At 35.2% G+C, this 19,663-nt stretch overlaps 1 protein-coding gene across 1 annotated transcript in view; it reads left to right on the top strand.

The window, feature by feature from the left end:
* The window catches only part of Antxr2 (ANTXR cell adhesion molecule 2), a 150,913-nt gene that overhangs the window by 76,196 nt on the left and 55,054 nt on the right, over positions 1–19,663 (top strand). Inside the window, exons 13-16 of the mRNA XM_004848004.4 lie at positions 8,027–8,071; positions 9,006–9,098; positions 12,836–13,003; positions 13,279–13,359. Of these exons, the coding sequence (XP_004848061.1) occupies positions 8,027–8,071; positions 9,006–9,098; positions 12,836–13,003; positions 13,279–13,359 (387 nt within the window). The remainder of the gene's footprint in view (positions 1–8,026; positions 8,072–9,005; positions 9,099–12,835; positions 13,004–13,278; positions 13,360–19,663) is intronic.

Below are 19,663 nucleotides of genomic sequence, written 5' to 3'. Positions count from 1 at the left end.
GGATACAGAGGGACATTAGACAGCATTAGTTTATGTGCTACCTAAGCGAGCACAACGTTAGACAACAAAAGGGGAGAAGGCATTGTGTCCATGCGGCAGGGGCAGTCACGACCCAGGCAGAACTGGCATGAGCAAAAGTGGATTCACCCTTGGAATGTGCAGAAGGTCAGCTTTGCCCCCACCCAATCCCCCCCGAGCTTTTACCCTGGAAGAGCCAGTTCAGACTCCTGACTCTAGAACCAGACTGCTGAAACCAATCGTAATTAAAAGAGGAAAGGGGAAAGCCCTTTATTATAGAGTATTGGTCACCTAACATGCTTTTAGTATGAGACTGTTTTATCATTTTAAATCCTTAAGTTCATTTTAATATGTTTTTAAGGAGGAAAGAGAGAGATGGTGTTTTTTAAAATGTCACTGATGATGTCCTCTGTGTGCTTGGGCTTGTATGCAAAAGTGTGAATTCAAAACCAATGATATCTGAAAAATTTTATTTAGTAATGCTTTTAACCATAGAGCCATTATGAAAAGATGAATTTCCAGGCTTATCATCAGTGAATTATAGGTTGTGTTGAGTTTGCAAACAGTTCCATAAGGGGAAAAGTTCTCATTTCTGTGTGAAGTTATTTCTTGCCATCTGTTTAAGAGTCTGTATCTCGCTTTTTGAGTATTCTCACATCCGTCCTCTACAACTGCTTTTCTTTAACAAAGACGTTGGCAGCAGCATTCCTCTTTTCTTAGATTAAAAAAGGGGCAGGAAGGGTTAAGACAAAACTTAGCACATATTGAATTATAAGTGAGCTATTAGGAAATGTAGATGTTTTCATCATTGTTTAGCTTAGAAGACATATTGAGTTTATGGCAGATTTGTTTTACTAATCAAGATAGCAGAAATGACAGTTGTATAGTTACATGATTTGGGATAACCAGACACCCACAGAATTACAGATGTAAGGCTAATGAGGTGGCAAGCAAAGGCTTTCTGGAGTGTTGTCAGTGAATGTGTTGTAAAGCTGCAAATAAATGCATGAACATGCTGGAGTTGATAAATGTTCACTTTGGTCGAGTGTCCTTGGCCAAAGCCCTCCATCCTCAAGGGAAAATTGCAAGTTCATTCTTTCTTCATGCATTTACGACATTACAGGAAAGATCTCATGCATCATAATTTGGAAAACAATTTCAAGTTATCTTTTTAAAACCTAATTTGCTTATAAAGAAGTTGAGGTTTCATGAAGAGGATTTATCTGACGGAGGATCTTAGAATCATGTGCTGTTCTTTTTACAACAGTAATAATGCTTCTACGTTGCACTTGCTTTTTATTGTTGAGGTGGGCTCCTGGTGCCTTTATTGAGTTACCTTCAGAGCAGCCTGATTTTTTTTTGAAATGCACAATAAAACAGGAGTAATTTAAATTTTAATATGCCTTCCTTGCACCATTAATTAAAGTGATTTATGTTTGGTTGCCGCCTTGAAATACAGTGCGATGTTAGGACGTACTGCTTCCACGGTGATGTTTTTCAACAGAGCATCAGTTCTGAAACAGGGTATCACATTCTTCCTGGTTTTAGTTTATTTGTTTTGACAGCAGCACCTTTACTTAATTCCTGGCAGAACAAGCTCTCACATTGTTCTTCACAGGCCTTCTTTCGCATTTTAGATTGCATTTATTGTCTAGATTTATGGCTGCTTATTTGTTTGTTCAAAGTAGGGTTCTTTGAACATTGATGAGTTTGCCAAGGAGGAAAGGAGAAGAATGAGATAATCTGGACCATATTTTGGTGTAGATATTGAAAATGCATAACTATGGAATTCAGAAAAAAAGAACTTACATATGAATATGACAACTTTGTGTGTATGTGCTTCACAAGGAAGCCACTACACTTGCCCTCTGATTTTATCAAAAAGAAAAGAAAGAATGAAAGGAAGACCCTTGTATATATTTTAAATAAATTGTAGTAAATACTAAGAACACTTTTTCTATTTTCTGTGGGCTCTTAGGCACTTAAGAGGTCACAGAGCATTTCTTTTAGTCACTGGCAAGATTCAGCTGTGCAGTACCACTTGATCTACAGTCCTTGTATAGCATCTTTTTTTTAAAAAAAAAATATCCAAAGCAGTTCAATGTTGACAGTTCTTTTCACTCTTTTCTGAATATCAGAACATATGATTGCATCGAGCTGGCTGCAGGCTCCATTGCTGACATTTTCTAGCGCAAAGAATGCCCACATCACTCGAGCATTTGAAAAGTGTTAATGAGCAGATCAAAAGGACTGTTGCCTGAAGCAGCTAACTTTTTTTTTAAAGAAAGAAATCGGCTCTCCTCCAAACTAAATCTTCATTCTAGCAGCTAAGTAGATGAGATGTAATCCTCCCTGATGATGATAATAACAAATGAAAAAAAAATTGGAGAAGAGTCAAACTCTGCATATGGTTCATAAAGTGGTGAAAGTGTTTTCCAGAATTTTCAATACAGAGATGAAGGATGCTAAGTGGAAAAAATCCTGGCAACTAGGCAATATTATGCCTTTTAAAATCTGCAAATTCTCATAAAATATGGTGCCTATGAATACATCCTTTTCTGAAATGAATGTGTTTTTGCACTATTTAATATAAGAATGGGAGTCTCATGACTGTTATTTTTAATGCATTTGGGCAACAGTAAGCTTTTCCTTTCTCCTGAATTGGTTTCACTGAAATGTAGGGATGTCAGGTTGACACAGATTTTTGCCATTGTCAGCATTTGAGCCAAATGGCCTTAGATTATTTTCATCTTCCTTTATTACTTACGAAGTCATGTGATGTAGGGGAGCATTTTGAAATATCACAAGAAAACATTTTTTTCTATCCTAGCATTTCTAGATGAATGATATTAAGCATAGTAGTAAATGTTATTATCACCTTCGAAATGGTGATAATCTCTACCTTTCACAGTTACTGTCAGTTTTAAATATAACTCTGTTTATCCATCCATTTATCCATCCATCCATCCATCCATCCATCCATCCATCCATCCCCTCATCAATCCTAGTAACAACTGCTCAACAAATCTTAGGCCTCATGGTCTGCGTACTTTTTCTTTGTAGTCTGAATGTTATTTTAAAATGTCATATGCCAGAAGTTGAACTCAGTTTGGAGGTAGATGGAGCTGGGTTTTGGGTTTGAATCCTAATTCTGTGATTTCTCTTTCCATGCACTTAAGGAAAATTATTGAAAGTAGAGCTTTCATTTTTTTATATTTGAAATGGGGATAAACATAGTGATTTCATAGAATTGTTAACAAAAACAAATTATGTAGAGCATGGTAGATTTTGGCAACAGCAATAAAGGATGGTTACTTTTTTAAAGTTTTAAAAAGATTTAAAGTACATGTTTGTAGCACATAATAGTTAAATTCATTGAAGGGTATTGTTACATATACATAACACATTATAATTAATCTTACTTTCCTCTTCCCTCCTTCCATCTCTTAGTCACTTTCCCATGGTTATTGTTAATAAGAAAAAAGCACATAGGTGAGCCTTAGCTCTGGCTCAGTTCCTGAAAGTCCTCTTACTTGTGATGGTGATTGTGTATCTTAATTTACTAGATTGCAATTCGACTTAGGTAGAGCTTTAAGAGCTTAATTTCCATTATTAACAATGTAAAACCTATACATGCCAGGTCTTCAAAATCACTTTAAATTTATAATAAGTTTAGTCATCTATAAGATCACTTATATGTTACTGGAAAAAAAAAAACAAATCCTAAGGTTCTTTTCTGGAATAAGTACAATGCATAGAGACATATGGCCATGCTTAGTTATGGAAAAGCTTTGAAGCAAAAGACCTAGTAAAAACATTGTGATATGTATGTTTATTTTTTTTTTAAGAATTTTCATGTTGGAAAAGAACTACAATTAATCTATTTCCTAAATTAAGAAATTTAAGATGATCTAAGTCTTACCAACTGTTATTGAGTTCGTTAGCTCTCTGACTTTACTATTAGAAAAATTTGATGCTTCATTTTCTTTGGAACCAGTAATATTTTAATTTCATGGAAATCTGTCTCTACCTATGTATAATTTATAATACATATTTTTCCTCAATATTTCACCTCTAAATGTGGAGGTGGACCATGATCCTTCTTTAACAGTCTTAATTTCTTTCAGCTTCATTTTGTGTCGTACTTTTAATATCTGCTCTCTGTAGACCACTGTGTTAGGTCCTGATAGTATCAGTGTTAGACACTGATAGTATTTATAAAGAAAGAGGAATGGTTATTTCCCTTAAAATCTACACTTTAAAGGGCTAATTTAAAAATTACAAAATAAACAGATAAATCTAATCTAATGAAGCATGAATTGTTCACCTGTGCAGTAACACATACTTTTTGGGGAGTTTTAAACTTCTTATATAAAGCAATAGAAAGTCATTGGAGTAGTCTGTCGAGGCTGGGTGAGACATGAAAATAGTCATTATATTGGAGGGAAGTAGAGGGGAGGTCAATCTGGTGAAGTGAAGGTACATGTAGATGTTTGTAGATAGGATAATGGGCTGTACTGTGGAGGGACCAATACCCCATGTTGAGACATTTGAACAGTGAGCGTAGAAGAGCCGGATCATGTACATATTCTGAAAAGGGGGCTTTAGAGTTTTTACCTTATAACGTACACTAGATAAAGACTTTGCAGTAAAGTAAAAAAACACAATGATGCCTCTCATGATCCTTCTGTGAGTGACAGACGCGATCATATAAAGATTTTATATTAAAACTTAATTTTCCATGATCAATGCTAAGCTAGATCTATATTGAACAATGAGTATGACATTAAGAAGGAAGCATTATGGAAGGGGACATGCAGTATTTTCAGGAGAATATAGCAGGGTTGGGAATACTGTGTGTATCTTTGGAAATTTATGTAAGTGCGAAATGTACCAATAATAGGAAGAGTAAATTTAAAGTCCTATCAATAAAATGAGGAGATCATATATATTATGCTTGACCTTAATGGAATGGAAGAATGTGCCTGGTTTTTCTCTAGTGAGAGAACTCCAGAGAGCACTTTATGATAATTTACAAAACTAAAAGGGAAAGTAGGAGTTAAAATGTTTTTCTAATGAGATTCAGTAATTCATTGATTTGAATTGTTGGGATGAGAACTGTTAATCTCTTTTGACATAGGGAAATGATTACCTAAGCTTCAGTTAGAAGAATATTGACCTAGATGCATAGGTTAGAATGAGGGATGGTTTGAGACAGAGAAACAAGCCAGATGTTTCATTTAATGATACATACAGCATGTAGCTATCAGTGACAAAAGGGCTATGATAATTATAGCCTATCAATCAATTTCATCAATATTGTTAATGACACTGCTTAGAATTGGAAAGGCAAGGACTGATGAGTGTGCATCTGTTTTGTCTGAGCACCATTCATTTACATGGGCTCAGCCATATTTACAATGCTATGGTCAGTGCTGCAAACGACTAAGATATTGACTAGAAGGATATGTTTTGGAGACACTGAACAAGGTGACCAAATACCTCAGAACATTTCATGAGAAATGGATAATAGAGCTTCCAAGTGGACAGACTCAATAGAAATGTGGTAGTTATCTTAGTATTCAAAACTGGAAATTTTTCTCTTGTGGAAAAATTATGTGTGTGTATGTATTTGTGTGTATTTTTATGTATCTGTGTTTCTGTGTTTCCAGATTTTGGGACCAAGAGTAAAGAATGGAAAATATAGATACAAAAAGAGAAACTTTGCCTTCATTTAGGGGAAAAACTTTGAAAGGATGAGTGCCTTGGGTAGTTTCTTTGTGAGGTAGTGAATTTCTTCTTATTGAAGCAGTCCAAATATACTTGGACTACAGTTGGATGGGAATTACTCAGAATATTGGAGTTTGGTTGTGTGTACATTGGAGGGCTTGAAAATGTACTAGATACTTTTAAGATCCAGAGAATCTCAAGGTCCTGATTTTAGGTAGCAATGGTAGGAATGGAATAAAAAGAATCCTTCTTTCTTTTTCCTCTCTCAGTATTCCATTCCCTTCCTCCTTTCCTCTCACCCTCTTCTGCTCCTTTCCATCCCTTCTTTCCTCCTTGCATTTCTCTCTCCCTCCTTCCTTTTTTTCTTATTTTTCTCATTTTTTTCTTTTCTCATCTCTCATTTTTCTCTTTCTAAATTCCCTTTTCTCCTCCTGCCTTACTTCCTTGAAAGTCACACTTGTGCAAGAAACTCTCCTAAGTACTGGGAATGCAGTGAGAAGTTAGGCAGACACAAAACCTGTTCTTATGAAATTTACAGATTTTTGGAGCTAAATAAAATTGTCAAATTTGATAAATTCTAGGGAAAAGAAAAGAAATATCTGTGCATTTCAGGGGAATCTTAATCTGTTTTGGAAAGGTAGGGAATTCATGGGGAGAAAAAGGGGTCTGATAAAGGGAGAGATTTTAAAAAATCTATTGGACATAGGAACTATTTGATAGAGTAATTTGGAAGTGAGAAAGAAATTATAGATTATGCCAGCAACTCAAGGCTGCAACTGGAGTGATCAACTAAAACTACACAGATATAACTGAGATTCAGTTAAATTCAGTTATGGTCCAGTTATATTTGTGTAGTTTTAGTTATTGTTTGTATGTTTTTTCCCCTGAGATTTAGATCTAAGCTAAAATATGAATGATGACAATACACATATGGATAACTGGGGGCCAGTTGTCTAAACATTACTAAAAATATTAAAATTTAAAAATCCCTTTATTATGGAAAATTTCAAACACTTTTGAATAGACTCCTACAGTGAATCCTGAAACCCTTGTCACTCAGCTTTTTCAGTGTGTTATCAGTCTTATTTCATTTATATCCTCATCCACTTTTCTATCTGCAATTATTTCAATGAAAATATTAGATGTGTACCATTTCATGGGGAAATGTTTATGTTCATCTTTACAAGATAATCATTAAAAAATAATAGCCACGATAATGGTAACTTACTACATAGTAATAATAATTCCTTGATGAGGTAGAAGTGATCTCATTTTCAAAGTCACTGTTGTTTTAGATCTTAAAAAAAATTTTTTTTTTGGCTTTTTTGCTACAGGGAATCGAACTCAGGGGTCTTGTTCTTGCCCCACAGGCACTGTGCCGCCGAGCTACATCCCCAGCCCAAATTTAAAAATTTTTTTAAATGTAATTGAAATATTTGACACTAGATGAAATAAAGCAGTTATATTTTTAGTTTTTCCTCTTAATGTAGAGACAAGGATATGTATCTGAGTTATCTGAAGATTAGAACTTGGGAAAAGATTTTCTATCCTGATGATGTCAGTCGACCTGATGACTTTCAGATATCGCGAGACCAGCAATGTAATCTCAGATTAAGCTTTAGGCTCCATTCCTCTCATGTGAATAATTGACCATGTAAGATTTCTTGAGAAACCATGTATAGGAAAGAAATTTTGACTAGAAAGTTGATTTGCTAAAACTGTCTTAAAACAACAATTTAGTATCCTCAAGGTTGTAAGGTTAAGACAGGCTCAGTTAGAAGATTCTGACTGGGAATCTCACGCAATCACAGCCCTATCAGCTGAACTGGAGCTATCTGCAAGCTCAGTGTGTTTGGATGTCCAGGATCAGTTCTTCTCTCACATGTCTAGCCAGGATGGCTGAAATGGCTGGAGGCTATCTGTCCCTCACCACCCAACACTTCTGTAACATGATCATGGGCTTCCTTACAGCTCAAGGGTCTCCAGGCAGACTTGTGATGGCAGAATTCCTCCAGAGTGAATGTCACAAGGGTGTCAAGAGAAGAAAAAAAGCTTCTTTTGATCCATCCTCGGAAGTTATGGGGTGCTACCTCATTTGGTTGGTCAAAAGCTAGTAATAGGCAAGCCCATATTCAAAGGGGAAGGGTCATGAATTTTAGAAGGCAAAGTTCATTGGGTCATCTTTGGTGTTACCACAGTATTTTACCAATCTAATTATTGTATCATCTTTATGCCATGAAACTTTTTCACATTTTATTTTATTTTTATTTTTGGACAGGTTATCAAAGATCCTCCTCCACCACCACCACCTGCACCTAAAGAGGTAAATGCATGCCTAGTAAAAAGATACAGGTATTTCCCTCCTGTACATAGATACCACCCTTAAACTTAATCAATTCCATGTATTGTTTTTAAAAAACTATGATACTTAAGTATCGACTTTTTTACTTGATAAAGATCACTTATTATTATTATTATTATTATTATTATTATTATTTTGGTACCCAGGATCGAACTCGGGTCCTTGCACTTGCGAGGCAGGCAGCAAAACCACTGAGCTAAATCCCTAGCCCGCACTTGTTATTTTTTATCTCACCATTTCTTTCATGTTCTAGATAAACATTGGTAGGTATAGACTGACCATCAGGACTGTACATGGAGATTAAATATACATTTTATGGCAACATATTCACAGTCCTGATGTCACTTGTTTTATTTACAAAAAGTTGCAGGAGCTCACATGGCAGTTTAAAGATGTTATTTCTTTCCTGAAGTGATTATTTCTTTTTATATTACTCTGTTACCCAAATTCGTATTTCTGACATAAAATAATACTGGTATTGTATGTTTTCCAAGCTTCTCGACTGTCTGTCTTTTCACAATAAGTTTCAGAGTTCAAACTTACATGTACTCTGCTTTAAATGGTTACAGAAATGCTGCCATAACTTTAATGTTTTATCTTTTTAAGTATGAAATGATAGATTTGCAATAAGCAAATGATGCTCATTGTTAAAGAACAATTTCTGGTAACTTACGGATGATGTAAGGAGAAACATAAATTTGAGAAGGGAAATAGTCTGCATGGCCTATAGAACTCCACCCAAAATATATATACATAACTTATATATATATATCTTATAATCATATATAATTTTTGTACTTTTTACGTAACAATAACATTACTAAATATTTATATTTGAGTTGGTTCTGACTAAACAACATTTTGATTAAATTAATTTAAAAAACCATGTCTACAGGAAGAAGAAGACCCTCTCCCCAACAAGAAATGGCCAACTGTGGATGCTTCCTATTATGGTGGCCGAGGGGTTGGAGGAATCAAAAGAATGGAGGTCAGTATCCTAAAAAAAAGCTGCTGATCTGGAATATGTATTTCTGTGATTATTAAACAATGGAAAATGTGCTTTTCACAATTCAATTCATACTTCGTAGTATCAATTTTTACTCAACTCTGGGCCTTTTGTGGATATATCTTTTGTATGATTCAGCCTAGCCATTTCAAAGCATTCAAGAACTGATTGCATCAGTCAAAGGATTGCATTGATAAATTCTCTGCATTATAAGAACAGAAAAAGCTAGGGTTTTTCTCATTATTTTGGAAAAAATTAGTGCATGGAACAATTTTGAAAAAGCCAGACCCTTAAAGTTGCACCAATGCTCTTTTTTGAAGAGACCCAATAGTAACTATTTAAAAAAAAAAAGGTAAAATATTTAATGACATGAATATGACTTTATCACAAATACAGAGGAAGTATATTTAAAACTTAGAAAATAACTTTTAGTTACTACTTATAAAATATCCTAATGAATATTACACATCATTTATAGAATGCATTGAACTTTCACACTGACTCAAAGTTGGTTTAAAATTGCACTTTAATATTATATCTTAAAAATCAAATGAGGTTTTCTTATCATCATAAAATATTTTCAAAGTGATAGATTAATTAATAAGAAGTAGTCATTGCCAGAACTGAGCCTTTAAGAAGAGTATAAATAAGCCAGCATTCCATCAAAAGGAGCACTTTGAGAAATTTTCTCATTGATAAAATAGCTGTATTATTCAACACAGATCCTTGCATATCCTCCTTATTAGTTGTTTTTTAATTTTACTTCTTGATAGGAAGATGTTTTTATGTGTTTGCCATTATAGCTATGTCTCCTTTTGTCACGTATGCTTTGTCCCATTACTGCTACCAAAAATCAATAAGGTCATTAACAACCTCAAAAGGGTTGCAGTTTTTCTTTTTATACATTTCAATAAAATTCAGATTTCTGAAGAGTTTCCCCTTTTCAGAATTATTAAAATATTCGTTCATCTGACAGAACTACATTAAATCTTAAAATAATACCGTTTGCCGTAGGAGCTTGGCACTTTATTGCTGAAACATCTTCTGAGGCAGGTGTTTCATGACCAACAAGCCATAGTGCAAGGCAGGTGCTAGAAGATGCTAAGGTGGACTTGGGGAGAAGATACCACATATATGTTTGCATGGGGATAACTGGGAGTCTCAGCAATCCAAGAGAAAAAGATATTTTTCCCCTTCCATGTTTTCTGTCGTTGTAGGCATGGCGGAGTGGGGCAAGAGTGGATTGGATGTTCTTTTATTTTTGATACCGGGGATCTAACTCAGGACCTTGCACCTGTGAGGCAGGCATGGTGCCACTGAGCTAAATCCCTGGCCCCTGGATGTTCTTATGTGCAAAAAAATTATACATGTAAATAAAATTGTTATGTTCAAGTATCCAACTATGATCCATCACAAAATGGTTTTAGTTTGCTTTGCCTCATTCCAAAATGCGTGTATAAAGATATAGGCAAAAGAAAAAAAGTATGATAGTCATATCAAAACATGTGTGTAGGTTTTTTGGATGTAGTAAGCTTAAATGTGTGCTATATAGTTCTCTATTTTTTCTAAGGAAAATATACTCTTTTTTTGTAGTACAAGAGATTGAATTCGGGGCCTTTGCACTGAGCTACATCCTTACATTTATTGATTGATTGATTGATTGATTGATTGAGACAAGGTCTTGCTAAATTATGCAGGTAGGACTCAAACTTGGGATCCATGAGCCTCTGCCTCCCAAAGTGCTGGAATTATAGGTGTTAGCATATACTAGTTTATGTTTATAATAATCCATATTGAAATCCACACATGTAACATACTACATGAGAATGAGGTAAAGATATGAGACCTGGAATTACCTTTTAATCTGAGAATTGTGTCAGTAATACTTGAAAGAATCTAATTATCATGACCTCTGCAAATATCAGCTGGAAAGGATAGGCTAGGGAGCTGTATATGTTAAAATCTATCATTTCTGAATGGATCCATATGTTATCTACTTAAATTTCTACTGTTAATTATTTCCTTTGGTTACACCATTCAGCTTTACTTAACTATGTAACTCATTTTGGTTTTTTTCCCTTAAAATTGAGACTTTCCATTTGCAACAAATTTGTCCTGGTTTTAGAGTTTTTAGGGCCAGGAATTTAGCTCAGTGGTTCTTCCACCTGCCTCACAAGCATTAAGGACCCGAGTTTGATCCCCAGTACAAAAAAAAAAAGTTTTTAATTCATTTTAGCTATGTCTAAAAATTTTATAAGTGTTAGTTTATCTAGGTGAAGACACTGAGATTTGAAAGAGAAGGTCATTTCTCTGGAAAGAAAGACAACTATCTAGCTCTAAAGGTTTAGTGATGTTTAAAACAATTTTAACAACCTCATAAAGAACATTCTAGTACCATTGATCACACTGAAAGATACAGATACATTTTAATGACTCAAGAGGGCCCACTTGAAATTGAAAGCCCATTCTAAAATTGTAGTATAAAAAGGCAAAAGCATCTAAGTGAGCCTTATCAAAAAGCTATGAATAGTCCTTTCTATGAACAATAGTCATCTGCATCCCAACCCATTAATTCAGGTCATTAAAGTGTGCTTTAAAGGGCTTTAATTTTTTTCCTTTATAGACATCACTTAACTGTGGTGTGTCAAATGTGCCAGGAATAGGCCTCTGCTTTTCTTCTTAGAGAGTTGCTTCTCCCTGCTTTGTCCTCTTTGGCAGTGTCCTTGTTCTTTACCAGACTTCCCCAGTGCTCCTGGTTGGACAAAACCCTTCTCCAAGGGCCACATCCTATTCATATACCTAGTTTGGTTCAGTTTTAACCCTTCATTTTCACTCACTGAAAAATAAAAGCAATTTGATCCTGTGGCTTTTCCTTGTCAAGAATTTTCAGTGAAGGAAATTGTCTAAAATTTATAGAATTCTTTGGTGTCACTGAATTTTTCTCTTCAAAGCAAAATCTTTGCCAATCTTTCTTTTGCAATGAAAAATTCACTTTTCAAGTAACCATACTCAGACGGTCATAGGATCTGAAGACTGGAAAGCTGCTTTCCCAAGGAAAATTTTATGAAATTAAACTCATATGTAACTTCCAAAGGCTGAATACTTTAATCATACTTTTTGCCATAATCAAACTTGATGAAAAGTTTCAGAGTGACTCCTATGTGTAAAATGCATTTGTAAATTCAAACTGTTTTGAAATTCACTAACCCATTTCAGATTGCCTATGTTCAAATCCTCACCCCGCCTCTTACCAGCTATGTGACTTTGGGAGCATCACTTAACCTGTCTGTACCACAGTTCTCTCATCTGGAAGGAAAAAAGTATATGGTATCTATCTCAGTACATTTTTGTGTGGATTAAGTGCAGGCTGAAACAGTGTAATCATTCAATTAATGCAGTTATTGACATCTAACATACTTAATTACACTGTTGTACATTTCCCATGTACACCACAGAATGACTGTATTTGCAACTGTGGAGACAAAGTTGCGTCAAACTGAATTGATTTCAGATTTTTACAAAAGTCCTTTGGTCTAGAATCTTAAAATTAAATATATAAACGAGTGGTGAACAACCTATTAAATCTCAGCAGGGAAGGAATTAGGAGTTCACCTACTCATTTTCTTTTTACTCTGAGCTGGTGAACCAAAGGTCCACAGGCTACATAAGAGCTTGTTCCTGTGTCAGTTTCTGATAACAGTGTCTCCATTGTCTTATAGGTTCGCTGGGGTGACAAAGGATCTACTGAGGAAGGTGCAAGGCTAGAAAAAGCCAAAAACGCTGTGGTGACGCTTCCTGAAGAAGAGGAGGAACCCATCAGGCCAAGACCACCTCGACACCAAGCCACACACCAGTCTCCCCAGACAAAGTGGTACACGCCAATTAAGGTACTTGGTGTAACTGAACCTAAACCTCTTAGAGAAGCTGCAGCTTTGTAGTCGTCTCCACTCTCCTCAAAATTTGGAAGAGTACTAAGGTAGATCACAGGGCAGTTACTCATTTTATATTCTGAATGCTTTATCAGCATAAGAACCTCCAAGTTTTTGTTTCTTTAATTTATGAGAGAAATGAAGGTAGAGAAGAAGTCTTTTCCTTCTTAAAGTACTCAGTAATGAGAGGTTGACTACATTCCCTGGGAATTCACAAATCCCATTTTCTTTAGGGTCGTCTTGATGCACTCTGGGCTTTGTTGCGGCGACAGTATGACCGGGTTTCCTTGATGCGACCTCAGGAAGGAGATGAGGTTTGTGTATGGGAACATGTTGGGGAAAGGCTGGCTGCTAAATTAGCATTATGAAAGTAGTGAAATACTAATAAAAATAATATTAAAGCCCCTGCCACATGCAAGGAATTATTACACTAGCAGAAGGGATTATAATTGTCTAGTGCAAATTCTTGTTACATGGGGGGCTTAATAAATTCTGCTAAGAATTTACTAGAATGTACCTTCAAGCTACAGTTTCGCACCATACCCTTTTCAAGTAATTCGTAAAAATTATGGCCATTTGTACATATGCTTTATTAAGCACACCCATTGCTTCAGCCTTTGGCTTTGAAGACTCCATGTTCTGAATTTTTATCTGCTGGTAACAACAGTCTCAGAATTAGTAGCTGCAGTCTTCATTCTAGCATTTAGTAGCAGTAAGACATAGGGAAAATATCCCAGAACCACAATTTCTTTAGGAATATGTTCCTTACCTTCTGCAGTTGATGTAACCTAATTTGTTGAAAATATGAAGGTGACTATAAAGTTATAAAACACTATAGAAATCTGTACTAGTGATGCATACACAGAGAGATACACACATATGTAGCCATGTGTGTTTTTTCCCCACCAAGGAAGCTTATTGAAGGCTTTTTTATTTTTGAAAAATTGGCTGCAATTATTCCAGTTTTGTGATTTCTTTAATAATTTACACTGTTTCCTCATATATCAGTGTAAGAAAGATTGTTAAAAACCTTTTCATATGTTACAATGGGGCACTTTGGCTCAAAGACACAATGTTGTTCATAATACTGTATTAGGGTGATTTCATTTTGTGTCAACCTGATCCTTATATGGTTTTGATAAGGTAGGGAGTATTTCACACTTCAGCTTCAGAGGACTTCAGCTTCTTTCGGGCCTGATATGTTATTCTTTTTTTTTTAAAGTATGATATAATTGATGAAATTAGTATTTACCTTGTTGTGCCAAAATACATTATATTTGCAGGTTAAAACCATACAAAATAGGTATCAGTCAATGTAATACAAAAGGATCTAAATTTTAAAGATTTACTTCTATCAAATTGGGATAATTTAAAAACCATTGGAGTTCAACGATTTAGGAAATACAATTTTAGAAAACATTTTGAAACATCATTGACCATTTGCTAGGATCATTGGTAGAGAGAACTAATTGGTTTATGAAGCAGCCTCATTCATTATTCAGTCACTGTGATTCTTAGTAGAAAGTCCTTACGTGATGAAATTCATGCCTTTGTTTAAATTCTTTTGTGATCAAGAGCTAGTGCTTTTGGAGCAACATAAAACAGCTCTTCTTCTTCTTGAACATGCTAGAGTTTCACTTTATGTGTTTAAAGTTGTTTTCTTGTATCATCTTAGTTTTCTCTCCCTCTGGTTACACACTAGTCCATTCATTCAACAACTTCCACCTTATTATAAGCTGGATATTAAGCTAGCACAGAAGATGCATTCATCAGCAAAACAATGTAGATTCCAATCTCTTGGTAATGTTTTATATTCTTTCAGTTATTACCACTAGTTTGTAGTCTTTCATTATTTCTGATCATTTTAATTCAATTCAGTAATTTTTGAATTATACATATAGAAGTGGTGGCATCTGGTAATATTGAAGGGTGAGTATACATTTAGCCTTTGCTCTTAAGGAATTTAAAATTTGTTTGGGAAATAAGACATATATAACAATAAGATTGATTTTGTAATGTAAGCTGAATACCCTTGAGTACATAAGAGGAAAAGATTAACTCTCCCTGATAGGACAAGAGAAAAGCTTCCTTAAAAACATAGACCTTCCCTCTTCGAAAATGGGGTGAATGTGAACAAGTAGAGAGAGACAGGAGAACTTGTATAGACCAGGTATTGTGAGCAAAGTTACTGAGAATACAAAGAGCACAGTGATTCATGCATTGCTAGATAATCTGGGGATTGTGGGTTAAAACCAGAGAAATGAGTGATTCACTTGAAATAGAAGAAATCTTTGAGTTTGGGTAAATTGGCATATTTGGTTTTTTAAATGATGCATTATAATCATTCGTATATTCAATAAATATTTATCTAGTGCAGACATTGTTGGATACCAGGTAAATTTATCATTCTCCTTAACTTGTACTACTAAAATATTCCATGTTTTGCCCCGGTGAATTAAATTGTTATTTTTCCATGATTGAAAACTAATGCTTTTAGTTCATATTTTGACCAGAATTTCTCCTTTGTTTTTCAGCAATTTGGACACACTTTTATCTAAAATAATACCAAAGTCATTCTTTCTTGAAATCATATTCTTTCAAAGCTTGTCACATTTTAGGAATCTGATTGGGTCTATATATCATATACTATATGAAACAGCATTTCCTAATCATATTATTCAGACATTTTACTGTTATGTCATGAGGGGATAAATAGACATTATAAATAGTCTCAAGTTAATTCATTTCAAGTTTTGCTTCCAAATGATTTTGATGACAATCAGGACAGCACTTTCAAAGATTTAAGATTTCTTTGTCACAGATAAAAGATGGTAGGCCTTTTTGTTTGAGACTAAAATATCACTTTTCCACTGTCTATTTATGCATTTCTATTTGTTCTTACTTAAATGTGGGACACTAAGTTTAACCAACCTAGATTGTTCAATTAATTGATTTCTTTCTCAGCAAATATGGATCATGATTCTGTGTGACCATTGCTGTCTGACTTCATTTTTCATCATAATACATATATTTTTTTAGCTTCACTGCTTCCAACATTTTGTTACTTGCAGATTTTTATCATGTATTTCAGGCCACTCTTAAACCCTCAGTGTGGCACTTCATAAGAGTCCTTTCCCCCAGGTGGCACTGCACAGTTAATTACATTATGGTAAATATGAGGACCCACACTACAGTGCAATCTAAGTTTCCCTCATTGTCCACAAAGATATTTAATATTTTTTGTTAAATTCCTTGCAGAATTTAAGGATACATAGGTATATAAAAACATACATATTTATAATACATATATATGTATATATTTTCTGTCATCTAGTCAAACCAATCACACAAAAGAATGTGTTAAAGGAAACTAGGTAAGCTTGCATTATTTACTCTTTTGCTCTTATGTTTATTGCTATTGCTCCTTTATGACATTGTTTTTGAAGCTGAGGTTTTGCTTTAAATATATAGTTAAAATCAAACGGTCTTTTCCCTTATACAAGTTGAGAAATGTAGCCTTTAATTTTCTATCTTCCCATTTTTCATAAAGATTGTTAAGAATATTCTGAATTTACATTAACTGTATCAATATAGTTTCCCCACTCCACACGTACATAACTATAACCTGTATTCTCTAAAGATTAATCATAAAATCACACATGAAAAATCATTTCAGTGCTTCTGTGAATTAGCTTTCTGTTCACCATTATGACAACCAAAGGGACCCAACATTTTATATGTTTACATTATGTTTTAGGAAGTCCTCATATTATTTTGGCTTCCTCCCTCCTTTCCATCTTCGTTTTTCCTCTTAAATTCATTTATATTCACTGTGCTTTCACTTTCAGTTCTGCTAATTTCTTATAATTATTATGTCAATTTTTATGCATGAATGAAGCCAAATGAATGCAGCCTTCAAATGCCCTGTTCGTACCCCAAGGAGCACAGTAAATATCTGTATTGACAAAGCAATCATGTGACTCTCTGAGAGAACACTTGTGCAAAAAAGAAACTGCAGTTAGCATGGGACACTTCATCACCAAAAATATCTCAGGGATTTTATTTAAAAGTCTCTACCACTACTGAAATACAACAAATATTGTTATCCAAGGAAGTAATATGCATTTATTTGACTTTTTTTTCTTGGTGCTGGGGACTGAATCCATTTATTTGTTTAATAAAATCATATTTCTATGATGCAGGGATACAGTCCTTACTGAAACTGTAACATCTCACATTTAAAAAACATTTCTAATTGATTAATTTATTTATTAAATGCTGGAGGATCAAGCCCAGTGCCTTGCACACACTGGGCAATCACTTAGTACTGAGCTACATCCCAGCCCAGATTTTATTTTTATATGAAAAAGCATACAGCATTTCTTAGAATGCAGTTCTTTTTTACTTTAGTGGCTTTTTTTTTTAGAGAACTTAAAGTAACTTACCTACTAGGAAAATGGTAACCTAGAGGCAAGATTAATATGGGGATTTAGAGTATATCTGACACTACTACTTTTGATGCATGATATTAAAATACGATGATCTACTTTAGTAATGCTTTATGCATGAGAAGAAGAGCGTGGCTCACTGCTAACTTCTACTTAGTATGGCTAGTTAGTTAAGCCCTTAAAAACTAAACTTACTGAATCCTATTGTTTTTACTCAATGTAGTTTATATAAACATGTTTTATTTCATAGAATTATACGAACTAGAGAAGATCAAAGTTTAGGGTAGTAAGTTGTCTGGGTGGTACTATCCTCTATTTCGTCTCCTGTTCTTTAATCATAGATCTACCAATCTAGATCTCTCATTGTAGTCACTTGAAGAAAGGGGAAAAATGAATTGATGTCAAAACTGTGTGTAACTTTTCAGATATGCCAGTGCATAATAATTGAATGAGAAAAATTAGTCTTCATACTCATATGTGATTGGTCTCTGTTGTCCACGAAGGGTAAAATCCTGCTATTTGTAAACTTACTGCCCAATCAATACTTAACTAAACTAACTATTGAAATCAGACTAATTCATGAAAACTTCCATGTATATGAGAAGTTCATTGTCCTTTGCTTATCACTTTTATATCAACAATTTCATTGTCCTAGTAATTTATCCTGTGGAGCATCAGGATATTTGTAAATTTGTAAAATTGTGTCAGCTTAGATCAGATATGTTGATTCCCTTCAAAAAATTTGTGTAAGCATGCAAATAATTCATTGGAACCAACGTTATTGGTTCTTAAGGTCAATTTTTTTCTAAAAGATTTTCTTATCAACATATAAATTGGTGAATATATTTTTCAAATAATTTTATTTTCCCATGTTTCCTGTGCTCATAGTTTTGGGTGTGTATGTACATGTATAATAGTTACAAAGGGTTATGCTTCTTATGAAGTATTTGTGTTGGCACGGGATTTGTGCATTAGATTATAAAGCAATTTCTGCATTGCAAAAATTAGACTTTTGGAGACTTTCTAGTTGTTAGAAATGGATGCAGGTTGTTTTACATAAGGAAATAAATGAGAATACTTGATCATACCTGAATTTTTAAGGAAATAATATCCACATGTTTTCTTTAAAAAAAAAAAAAAGCAAGACAAACTTTATGCCGCTCGAGAGACAATAAAACGATTGTTTTCAGGTTGTGGCTAATGGTTGCAAATATACACAACCTCTGCCTAGTCAACAGCATGTTTTCTATTTTGGAAAACAGTGTTGTCATTTATTTATAAATTGTTTAGTGCAGACTCTGCCTCTGGAGAGTTTAATTTAATAAGCAAGTCAGCCTACCTAAAACTAGACCTGAGTCACGCACATTTACTAGGCAGGTCCCGTCACGGTGAATTTCAAGCCAAATGTTCTCCTTCTCTGGCTCAGAGGCTGCGCTGGGCTCATTTGCGGAAGAAGCCACCGCTGAATTGGAGTCCTTGATCAAGTAACTGAAGTGCAGGCGCCGCGTATCAAAGCTCCGCGCGGGCGCCCGCCGCCTCTCAGCGCAACAGGCGCGGGCTTTGATGGCGCGCGAGCTGCACCGAGTCATGAATGTTTCAGCGCGCGGCGCGCGGGGTGGGGGCCCACGTCCAGGTGCGCGCTATCAGGTTGTCCCCGACATCTGTTTGCAGCCACGGCAGCCAGCGCCCCGATTGTCAGCGGAGGTAGTTGAGATCGGCAGAACCGTTTTGGTCTCGCGCACGCAGCCTGGAGGCCTAAAACACCAAAGGTAGAAGTAGGGGTGGACACAGCTGCGCTCCCAAACTTGCCTTAGGCACAAATAAGAGATCTAATGCAGTTTGACTCCGTTGCGGTGGGGAGACGGGACCGAAAGCCACTTCAGAGACAACTTAACGCTGCAACATCTGCCGCCAAGTTTCCAGGGAATGACAGGGGACAGCAGGTACAGATCGAAGTCTCCACATAAACAACCTCCACTAAGCCAGGGACTCTTTTGAAGGGTCTCCATCAAACGTGCTGGAGTACGCAGCAGGAGTTTGTTTGGTTTTCAAAGCACTGTTTTGTTTTGCTGCTTTTTTTTTTCAGTAACAAGGTAATTTATAAATGATGCATTACCATGCGCTCCTCTTTTTTATTTGAATAGAGAGTTAGAGAAGCAGAAAGGCATAG

This window comes from Heterocephalus glaber, unplaced genomic scaffold (assembly GCF_053883595.1).
Source record: "Heterocephalus glaber isolate CG9 unplaced genomic scaffold, H.glaber_assembly_v1.0 deba00001454, whole genome shotgun sequence".
NCBI lineage: Eukaryota > Metazoa > Chordata > Mammalia > Rodentia > Bathyergidae > Heterocephalus > Heterocephalus glaber.
The sequence above is the reverse complement of the archived record's forward strand: the minus strand, read 5'-3'. Positions and strand labels throughout refer to the sequence as shown.